This window comes from Salmo salar, chromosome 18 (assembly GCF_965601325.2).
Source record: "Salmo salar chromosome 18, fSalSal1, whole genome shotgun sequence".
Classification (NCBI taxonomy): domain Eukaryota; kingdom Metazoa; phylum Chordata; class Actinopteri; order Salmoniformes; family Salmonidae; genus Salmo; species Salmo salar.
Genome location: NC_138308.1, coordinates 36,446,711 through 36,458,804, shown reverse-complemented (window position 1 = coordinate 36,458,804; position 12,094 = coordinate 36,446,711). Strand labels below are relative to the sequence as shown.

Here is a 12,094-nt window from a genome sequence, read left to right as displayed (position 1 = left end):
ACACTAGGGACTTGGGACTCTAGGACATGGACTGGAACACTAGGGACTTGGGACTCTAGCACATGGACTGGAACACTAGGGACTTGGGACTCTAGGACATGGACTGGAACACTAGGGACTTGGGACTCTCGGACATGGACTGGAACACTAGGGACTTGGGACTCTCGGACATGGACTGGAACACTAGGGACTTGGGACTCTAGGACATGGACTGGAACACTAGGGACTTGGGACTCTAGGACATGGACTGGAACACTAGGGACTTGGGACTCTAGGACATGGACTGGAACACTAGGGACTTGGGACTCTAGGACATGGACTGGAACACTAGGGACTTGGGACTCTCGGACATGGACTGGAACACTAGGGACTTGGGACTCTCGGACATGGACTGGAACACTAGGGACTTGGGACTCTCGGACATGGACTGGAACACTAGGGACTTGGGACTCTCGGACATGGACTGGAACACTAGGGACTTGGGACTCTAGGACATGGACTGGAACACTAGGGACTTGGGACTCTAGGACATGGACTGGAACACTAGGGACTTGGGACTCTCAGACATGGACTGGAACACTAGGGACTTGGGACTCTAGGACATGGACTGGAACACTAGGGACTTGGGACTCTAGGACATGGACTGGAACACTAGGGACTTGGGACTCTTGGACATGGACTGGAACACTAGGGACTTGGGACTCTAGGACATGGTCTGGAACACTAGGGACTTGGGACTCTAGGACATGGACTGGAACACTAGGGACTTGGGACTCTAGGACATGGTCTGGAACACTAGGGACTTGGGACTCTAGGACATGGACTGGAACACTAGGGACTTGGGACTCTAGGACATGGACTGGAACACTAGGGACTTGGGACTCTAGGACATGGACTGGAACACTAGGGACTTGGGACTCTAGGACATGGACTGGAACACTAGGGACTTGGGACTCTAGGACATGGACTGGAACACTAGGGAATTGGGACTCTAGGACATGGACTGGAACACTAGGGACTTGGGACTCTAGGACATGGACTGGAACACTAGGGACTTGGGACTCTAGGACATGGACTGGAACACTAGGGACTTGGGACTCTAGGACATGGACTGGAACACTAGGGACTTGGGACTCTAGGACATGGACTGGAACACTAGGGACTTGGGACTCTAGGACATGGACTGGAACACTAGGGACTTGGGACTCTAGGACATGGACTGGAACACTAGGGACTTGGGACTCTAGGACATGGACTGGAACACTAGGGACTTGGGACTCTAGGACATGGACTGGAACACTAGGGACTTGGGTCTCTAGGACATGGACTGGAACACTAGGGACTTGGGACTCTAGGACATGGACTGGAACACTAGGGACTTGGGACTCTAGGACATGGACTGGAACACTAGGGACTTGGGACTCTAGGACATGGTCTGGAACACTAGGGACTTGGGACTCTAGGACATGGACTGGAACACTAGGGACTTAGGACTCTAGGACATGGACTGGAACACTAGGGACTTGGGACTCTAGGACATGGACTGGAACACTAGGGACTTGGGACTCTAGGACATGGACTGGAACACTAGGGACTTGGGACTCTAGGACATGGACTGGAACACTAGGGAATTGGGACTCTAGGACATGGACTGGAACACTAGGGACTTGGGACTCTAGGACATGGACTGGAACACTAGGGACTTGGGACTCTAGGACATGGACTGGAAGACTAGGGACTTGGGACTCTAGGACATGGGCTGGAACACTAGGGACTTGGGACTCTAGGACATGGACTGGAACACTAGGGACTTGGGACTCTAGGACATGGACTGGAACACTAGGGACTTGGGACTCTAGGACATGGACTGGAACACTAGGGACTTGGGACTCTAGGACATGGACTGGAACACTAGGGACTTGGGACTCTAGGACATGGACTGGAACACTAGGGACTTGGGTCTCTAGGACATGGACTGGAACACTAGGGACTTGGGACTCTAGGACATGGACTGGAACACTAGGGACTTGGGACTCTAGGACATGGACTGGAACACTAGGGACGTGGGACTCTCGGACATGGACTGGAACACTAGGGACTTGGGACTCTAGGACATGGACTGGAACACTAGGGACTTGGGACTCTAGGACATGGACTGGAACACTAGGGACTTGGGACTCTAGGACATGGACTGGAACACTAGGGACTTGGGACTCTAGGACATGGACTGGAACACTAGGGACTTGGGACTCTAGGACATGGACTGGAACACTAGGGACTTGGGACTCTAGGACATGGACTGGAACACTAGGGACTTGGGTCTCTAGGACATGGACTGGAACACTAGGGACTTGGGACTCTAGGACATGGACTGGAACACTAGGGACTTGGGACTCTAGGACATGGACTGGAACACTAGGGACGTGGGACTCTCGGACATGGACTGGAACACTAGGGACTTGGGACTCTAGGACATGGACTGGAACACTAGGGACTTGGGACTCTAGGACATGGACTGGAACACTAGGGACTTGGGACTCTAGGACATGGACTGGAACACTAGGGACTTGGGACTCTAGGACATGGACTGGAACACTAGGGACTTGGGACTCTCGGATTGGAGGTTTAGAGACTTGACTACATCACTGCATATCAATATTTGATGTGTTTCTACGATTGTCATCATGTTTACATTTGTGTGATCATGAAAGTGTGTGTGTGTTTATGTAAGTTGGTGTGTGTGTGTGTGTTTATGTGTGTTTATGTAAGTTGGTGTGTGTGTTTATGTGTGTTTATGTAAGTTGGTGTGTGTGTTTATGTGTGTTTATGTAAGTTGGTGTGTGTGTGTGTGTGTTTATGTAAGTTGGTGTGTGTGTGTGTTTATGTAAGTTGGTGTGTGTGTTTATGTAAGTTGGTGTGTGTGTGTGTGTGTTTATCTGTCCTTGGAAGGTGTAGGCCTGTCTGACAGTGTGAGACGTGTGTGTGCCAGACAAGGGGTATTGTGGTGTGTTGGGGTGTAAAGGAACCAGTTCATTGGAACCAGAGCCTGGTCTGTCTGGACACCAGTTCTGTTCATTAGAACCAGAGCCTGGTCTGTCTGGACACCAGTTCTGTTCATTAGAACCAGAGCCTGGTCTGTCTGGACACCAGTTCTGTTCATTAGAACCAGAGTGTGGTCTGTCTGGACACCAGTTCTGTTCATTAGAACCAGAGCCTGGTCTGTCTGGACACCAGTTCTGTTCATTAGAACCAGAGTGTGGTCTGTCTGGACACCAGTTCTGTTCATTAGAACCAGAGCCTGGTCTGTCTGGACACCAGTTCTGTTCATTGGAACCAGAGCCTGGTCTGTCTGGACACCAGTTCTGTTCATTGGAACCAGAGCCTGGTCTGTCTGGACACCAGTTATGTTCATTAGAACCAGAGTGTGGTCTGTCTGGACACCAGTTATGTTCATTAGAACCAGAGCCTGGTCTGTCTGGACACCAGTTATGTTCATTAGAACCAGAGTGTGGTCTGTCTGGACACCAGTTATGTTCATTAGAACCAGAGCCTGGTCTGTCTGGACACCAGTTCTGTTCATTAGAACCAGAGCCTGGTCTGTCTGGACACCAGTTCTGTTCATTAGAACCAGAGCCTGGTCTGTCTGGACACCAGTTATGTTCATTAGAACCAGAGTCTGGTCTGTCTGGACACCAGTTATGTTCATTAGAACCAGAGCCTGGTCTGTCTGGACACCAGTTCTGTTCATTAGAACCAGAGTGTGGTCTGTCTGGACACCAGTTATGTTCATTAGAACCAGAGCCTGGTCTGTCTGGACACCAGTTATGTTCATTAGAACCAGAGTGTGGTCTGTCTGGACACCAGTTATGTTCATTAGAACCAGAGTGTGGTCTGTCTGGACACCAGTTATGTTCATTAGAACCAGAGCCTGGTCTGTCTGGACACCAGTTCTGTTCATTAGAACCAGAGTGTGGTCTGTCTGGACACCAGTTATGTTCATTAGAACCAGAGCCTGGTCTGTCTGGACACCAGTTCTGTTCATTAGAACCAGAGTGTGGTCTGTCTGGACACCAGTTATGTTCATTAGAACCAGAGCCTGGTCTGTCTGGACACCAGTTCTGTTCATTAGAACCAGAGTGTGGTCTGTCTGGACACCAGTTATGTTCATTAGAACCAGAGTGTGGTCTGTCTGGACACCAGTTATGTTCATTAGAACCAGAGTGTGGTCTGTCTGGACACCAGCTAGATATTCATTGTGTATTAATGACCAGGGTTCCATGCTCCGTTAAGATACAGAAGTGTGTGATCTCCAGGACACACACATTGATCGGACCATTGTGTTTCTTACCTCTGTTAATATGCTCTGTCTGCTTGTGGCTATTTATGTGTGTGATCCACAATAACCCTGACACACACACATCCCTCGGGACACTGCTCTGTTAATATGCTCTGTCAATAACCCTGACACACACACACACACACACACACACACACACACACACACACACACACACACACACACACACACACACACACACACACACACACACACACACACACACACACACACACACACACACACACACACACACACACACACACACACACACACACCCATTGAGGCAGTGGTGCGTTGAAGACAAGCCTGGGTGGAAGGACAGTCTCCCCCAAGAGAAAGATAGAAAGGGAAAGAAAGAGAGAAAGAAAGAGAGGGAAGGAGAGAGAGAGAGAAAGAGAGAGAGGGAAGGAGAGAGAGAGAACGATAGGAGGAAAGAGTGAGAGGCAGTGGGAGAGAGAGAGATGGAAAGATGGAGAGAGAGAAAGACAGGAGAGAGGATAGGAGAAAGAGAGGGATGAAGAGAGAGAGACCCACACAATCCCATCTAATTGGCAACATTTGAAACATTAACATCAGTAAAGTGCTTCTCCTTTAATTCATTTCCCTCCTCCCCATCCCCCTCTCCTCTCCTCTCTCCCTCCCTCTCTCCCTCCGTCTCTCAAGTGGCACTGTCCAAGGGTAGGATGCGCTCCAGGTGAAACAGGGAAATCATGGAGGACATAATTAAGAGGGCTTAAGAGGAGGGCGGGAGTGTGTGTGTGTGTGTGTGTGTTCGGATCACACCGCATGTATACATTCTAAATCTCACACACACACTAAAACACACAGCCTCAGGTTTTGACCTCCTTGTGTGGAGTTAAATACCTTGATGGCCTCATTTGCTTGTCTATGAGCACACACACCTTGCGGTGTGTTTTAAGCGATGGTGAAGGACTCTAACATGTTGGCTTGCTTCTCATTTTAATGTTTCTTACACAGCCCTGGGCCCTGGAAATGTCTGCGTGTGGGTTAACATTTCTCTCCCTGCGTGTGTCTGTGTGTGTCTGTCTGTCTGTCTGTCTGTGTGTGTGTGTGTGTGTGTGTGTGTGTGTGTGTGTGTGTGTGTGTGTGTGTGTGTGTGTGTGTGTGTGTGTGTGTGTGTGTGTGTGTGTGTGTGTGTGTGTGTGTGTGTGTTGTGTGTTGTGTGTTGTGTGTGTGTGTGTGTTCAACAGCCCAGACTGATCCCCTCTGGTATGTGCTGAGTGTGTGTCACAGGGCAAGGCAGCAACCTGGAGTTGAGAAAACTGGCCCTTCAACATCTTTCCTCCCCCCCAGGAACCACCAAAACACACTTTAAACACATTCTGGAATAACTCGGTTTAGACCCATAATTAAACCAAGATTTGATGCCGTTTTCAGCACCAAAACACACCTTAAACACATTGTGGAGTTTTCCAGCAGCAGAAGCACCAGGGAGACTGTAATACAGGCTGACACACTATAAACACATTGTGGAGTTTTCCAGCAGCAGAAGCACCAGGGAGACTGTAATACAGGCTGACACACTATAAACACATTGTGGAGTTTTCCAGCAGCAGAAGCACCAGGGAGACTGTAATACAGGCTGACACACTATAAACACATTGTGGAGTTTTCCAGCAGCAGAAGCACCAGGGAGACTGTAATACAGGCTGACACACTATAAACACATTGTGGAGTTTTCCAGCAGCAGAAGCACCAGGGAGACTGTAATACAGGCTGACACACTATAAACGAGTTTTCCAGCAGCAGAAGCACCAGGGAGACTGTAATACAGGCTGACACACTATAAACACATTGTGGAGTTTTCCAGCAGCAGAAGCACCAGGGAGACTGTAATACAGGCTGACACACTATAAACACATTGTGGAGTTTTCCAGCAGCAGAAGCACCAGGGAGACTGTAATACAGGCTGACACACTATAAACACATTGTGGAGTTTTCCAGCAGCAGAAGCACCAGGGAGACTGTAATACAGGCTGACACACTATAAACACATTGTGGAGTTTTCCAGCAGCAGAAGCACCAGGGAGACTGTAATACAGGCTGACACACTTTAAACACATTGTGGAGTTTTCCAGCAGCAGAAGCACCAGGGAGACTGTAATACAGGCTGACACACTATAAACACATTGTGGAGTTTTCCAGCAGCAGAAGCACCAGGGAGACTGTAATACAGGCTGACACACTTTAAAGTGACATTTCAGGTATTCTTAGGATGATGGTGATGTTACATTAACACGATCAGTGATACAAATAAATAAAAAACATTATTCAATTCTCCAGGTTGGACTAATAATCAATAATGATTTAGGGTCGTTTTAAGCACCAAACCCCATTTCAAAATGTAAAACCTTGTTAAGCCTATTTTTAATACCAGGGCCAGTGAGCTTCAATTTGAGTTGAAATCCCATAGTACAACAGTAAAGGGATGTTTAGGCTACAGAAAAACATATCGTCATAACATTTGGTTTCTTTAATTTCATACAGATTCCTCATCTGTCTTTCACCCTACCTGATGTGATCTACAACAGACAGCGTTACCAACAGTATCCTACTCCATTACATCCGTCTTTCACCCTACCTGATGTGATCTACAACAGACAGCGTTACCAACAGTATCCTACTCCATTACATCCGTCATTTACCTACCTGATGTGATCTACAACAGACAGCGTTACTAACAGTATCCTACTCCATTACATCCGTCATTTACCTACCTGATGTGATCTACAACAGACAGCGTTACCAACAGTATCCTACTCCATTACATCCGTCATTTACCTACCTGATGTGATCTACAACAGACAGCGTTACCAACAGTATCCTACTCCATTACATCCGTCATTTACCTACCTGATGTGATCTACAACAGACAGCGTTACCAACAGTATCCTACTCCATTACATCCGTCATTTACCTACCTGATGTGATCTACAACAGACAGCGTTACCAACAGTATCCTACTCCATTACATCCGTCATTTACCTACCTGATGGGATCTACAACAGACAGCGTTACCAACAGTATCCTACTCCATTACATCCGTCATTTACCTACCTGATGGGATCTACAACAGACAGCGTTACCAACAGTATCCTACTCCATTACATCCGTCTTTCACCCTACCTGATGTGATCTACAACAGACAGTGTTACCAACAGTATCCTACTCCATTACATCCGTCATTTACCTACCTGATGTGATCTACAACAGACAGCGTTACCAACAGTATCCTACTCCATTACATCCGTCATTTACCTACCTGATGTGATCTACAACAGACAGCGGTACCAACAGTATCCTACTCCATTACATCCGTCATTTACCTACCTGATGTGATCTACAACAGACAGCGTTACCAACAGTATCCTACTCCATTACATCCGTCATTTACCTACCTGATGTGATCTACAACAGACAGCGTTACCAACAGTAGCCTACTCCATTACATCCGTCATTTACCTACCTGATGTGATCTACAACAGACAGCGTTACCAACAGTATCCTACTCCATTACATCCGTCATTTACCTACCTGATGGGATCTACAACAGACAGCGTTACCAACAGTATCCTACTCCATTACATCCGTCATTTACCTACCTGATGGGATCTACAACAGACAGCATTACCAACAGTATCCTACTCCATTACATCCGTCATTTACCTACCTGATGTGATCTACAACAGACAGCGTTACCAACAGTATCCTACTGTTGGTAACGCTGTCTGGCTCACTGGCTTACTGGTGTTCTTCCATGCCGTCCATGGGAGGGGTGCGTCACTTGAGTGGGTAATGACGGATGTAATGGAGTAGGATACTGTTGGTAATGCTGTCTGTTGTAGATCCCATCAGGTAGGTAAATGACGGATGTAATGGAGTAGGATAACTGACGTGGTCTTCCTGTCTGGGTCTTCCTGTCTGGGTTGGCGCCCCCCCTTGGGTTGTGCCATGGCGGAGATCGTTGTGGGCTATACTCGGCCTTGTCTTAGGACGGTAAGTTGGTGGTTGGAGACATCCCTCTAGTGGTGTGGGGGCTGTGCTTTGGCAAAGTGGGTGGGGTTATATCCTGCCTGTTTGGCCCTGTCCGGGGGTATCATCGGATGGGGCCACAGTGTCTTCTGATCCCTCCTATCTCAGCCTCCAGTATTTATGCTGCAGTAGTTTATGTGTCGGGGGGCTAGGGTCAGTCTGTTACATCTGGAGTATTTCTCTTGTCTTATCCGGTGTCCTGTGTGAATTTAAATATGCTCTCTCTAATTCTCTCTTTCTCTCTTTCTGTCTTTCTCTCGGAGGATCTGAGCCCTAGGACCATGCCTCAGGACTACCTGGTATGATGACTCCTTGCTGTCCCCAGTCCACCTGGCCGTGCTGCTGCTCCAGTTTCAACTGTTCTGCCTGCGGCTATGGAACCCTGACCTGTTCACCGGACGTGCTTGTTGCACCCTCGACAACTACTATGATTATTATTATTTGACCATGCTGGTCATTTATGAACATTTTAACATTTTAACATCTTGACCATGTTCTGTTATAATATCCACCCTGCACAGCCAGAAGAGGACTAGCCACCCCTCATAGCCTGGTTCCTCTCTAGGTTTCTTCCTAGGTTTTTGGCCTTTCTAGGGAGTTTTTCCTAGGGAGTTTTTCCTAGCCACCGTGATTCTTTCACATGCTTTGCTTGCTGTTTGGGGTTTTAGGCTGGGTTTCTGTACAGCACTTTGAGATATCAGCTGATGTACGAAGGGCTATATAAAAATAAATGTGATTTGATTTGATTTGATTTACTCCATTACATCCGTCATTTACCTACCTGATGTGATCTACAACAGACAGCGTTACCAACAGTATCCTACTCCATTACATCCGTCATTTACCTACCTGATGTGATCTACAACAGACAGCGTTACCAACAGTATCCTACTCCATTACATCCGTCATTTACCTACCTGATGTGATCTACAACAGACAGCGTTACCAACAGTATCCTACTCCATTACATCCGTCATTTACCTACCTGATGTGATCTACAACAGACAGCGGTACCAACAGTATCCTACTCCATTACATCCGTCATTTACCTACCTGATGTGATCTACAACAGACAGCGTTACCAACAGTATCCTACTCCATTACATCCGTCATTTACCTACCTGATGTGATCTACAACAGACAGCGTTACCAACAGTATCCTACTCCATTACATCCGTCTTTCATTTGATAAAGATACAGTAGTTTTTCCAGAACCAAACACCATTAACCACTTATAATACCAGGTATTAAGTGAGCCTAAATGTAATCTTAAAATGTAAATCCCATATTTCTTACAAAAGACAAGCGGTGTCTACAGTGGTCCTCCATTATAAAGACAAGCGGTGTCTAAAGTGGTGTCTCCAATACAAAAGACAAGCGGTGTCTACAGCTGTGTCTCCATTATAAAAGACAAGCGGTGTCTACAGTGGTGTCCATTATAAAGACAAGCGGTGTCTACAGTGGTGTCTCCATTATAAAGACAAGCGGTGTCTACAGTGGTGTCTCCATTATAAAAGACAAGCGGTGTCTACAGTGGTGTCCATTATAAAGACAAGCGGTGTCTACAGTGGTGTCTCCATTATAAAGACAAGCGGTGTCTACAGTGGTGTCTCCATTATAAAAGACAAGCGGTGTCTACAGTGGTGTCTCCATTATAAAGACAAGCGGTGTCTACAGTGGTGTCTCCATTATAAAGACAAGCGGTGTCTACAGTGGTGTCTCCATTATAAAAGACAAGCGGTGTCTACAGTGCTGTCCATTATAAAGACAAGCGGTGTCTACAGTGGTGTCTCCATTATAAAGACAAGCGGTGTCTACAGTGGTGTCTCCATTATAAAGACAAGCGGTGTCTACAGTGGTGTCTCCATTATAAAGACAAGCGGTGTCTACAGTGGTGTCTCCATTATAAAGACAAGCGGTGTCTACAGTGGTGTCTCCATTATAAAGACAAGCGGTGTCTACATTATAAAGACAAGCGGTGTCTACAGTGGTGTCTCCATTATAAAGACAAGCGGTGTCTACAGTGGTGTCTCCATTATAAAGACAAGCAGTGTCTACAGTGGTGTCTCCATTACATTTGGTTCATTCTCCTCTTTTCTTTCATTTATTGGATCCAGATTTGATACATTTTCTTACCGTTCTTACGCCTTCTTCAGCATGGATTTCATTAGCCTTCCTCTGGGCCACTTCTGCCAGAACCACCTCTCCCTTATCACACGCCACATAATGGAGATCCTTTGAAGGTAAACAGGAAATAAAACCACATTTATTTTTTTATCTAAAATGAATCTAGGCTCCAATGACAATGAGAGAGGGAGGGGAGGAGAGAGGGAGGGGAGGAGAGAGGGAGGGGAGGAGGGAGGGAGGGGAGGAGAGAGGGAGGGGAGGAGAGTGTTTTGAAAAAAAATCATCAGTGAGGAAGAAGGGGAGAAACAGATAAAATGACGTGTTTGAAGTTTGACATCAAGGAGAGAGAGAGAGAGAGAGAGAGAGAGAGAGAGAGACAGAGAGAGACAGAGAGAGAGAGAGAGAAAGAGAGAGAGAGAGAGGAAGAGAGAGAGAGGGAGAGAGAGGAAGAGAGAGAGAGAGAGAGAGAGAGAGAGAGCGGTTGGATGAAATTATGAAATATGAAATGCAGCCCCTCTGACGGTTTCAAACCATTGCTCTCGCCGGTTTGGGTTTGAACTTGGGGGAAGGGATGTTATCTCCGCGCCTGCCATGTTTTTAAAAGTCGGAGGAGACACGGCGAGATGCGACAAGTGAAGGTTCACCTTTCAGAAAGTGTAGTATTTCTCTGTTAGGGAGAAAATAAAATCCATCCAAGCTTATTACAGTATCAGAGCAAGACAACATGGAGACTCAGTGTGTGTCCTTTCTGTCAGCCTCATCTCACTAAAGAGGACAATACTGTTAGTAAATACGGTTGGAGGGTCATTCAGTTGAGGCTCATAACTCTCCTCTCGACCCCCTCTACCGCTCCGACCCCCTCTCTACCCCTCCTACCCCTCTCTAACCTTCCTACCCCTCTCTAACCCTCCTACCCCTCCTTACCAATCTCTAACCCTCCAACCCCTCCTGACCCCTCTCTAACCCTCCTGACCCCTCTCTAACCCTCCGACCCCTCCTGACCCCTCTTTAACCCTCTTTAACCCTCCTTACCCCTCTCGACCCCTCTCTAACCCTCCTAGCCCTCTCTAACCCTCCCCCGGGCCTGGCTCAGAGCTGAGCTGCATCCCATACAGCACCATATTTACTATATTTGACCAGGGCCCTATGGGATTGAGGTCAGGGCTTTATGATGGCCACTCCAAAACATTGACTTTGTTGTCCTTAAGCCATAACTTTGGAAGTATGCTTGGGGTCATTGTCCATTTGGAAGACCCATTTGCTACCAAGCTTTAACTTGCTGACTGATGTCTTGAGATGTTGCTTCAATATGTCCACATAATTGTCCTTCCTCATGATGCCATCTATTTTGTGAAGTCCACCAGTCCTTCACGGTTGGGATGGTGTTCTTCGGCTTGCAAGCTTCCCCCTTTTTCCTCCAAACATAATGATGGTCATTACGGCCAAGCGGTTCTATTTTTGTTTCATCAGACCAGAGGACATTTCTCCAAAAAGTACGATCTTTGTCCCCATGTGCAGTTGCAAACTTGTAGTCTGGCTTTTTATGGCGGTTTTGGAGCAGTGGCTTATGGTTAT

At 47.2% G+C, this 12,094-nt stretch overlaps 1 protein-coding gene across 2 annotated transcripts in view; it reads right to left on the bottom strand.

Moving 5' to 3' along the window:
- wdpcp (WD repeat containing planar cell polarity effector) overlaps positions 1-12,094 on the bottom strand; it is a 210,731-nt gene that overhangs the window by 21,138 nt on the left and 177,499 nt on the right. For both annotated transcript variants that reach the window (XM_082964933.1, XM_082964934.1), the window contains exon 13: positions 10,529-10,627. In XM_082964933.1, the coding sequence (XP_082821059.1) occupies positions 10,529-10,627 (99 nt within the window). The remainder of the gene's footprint in view (positions 1-10,528; positions 10,628-12,094) is intronic.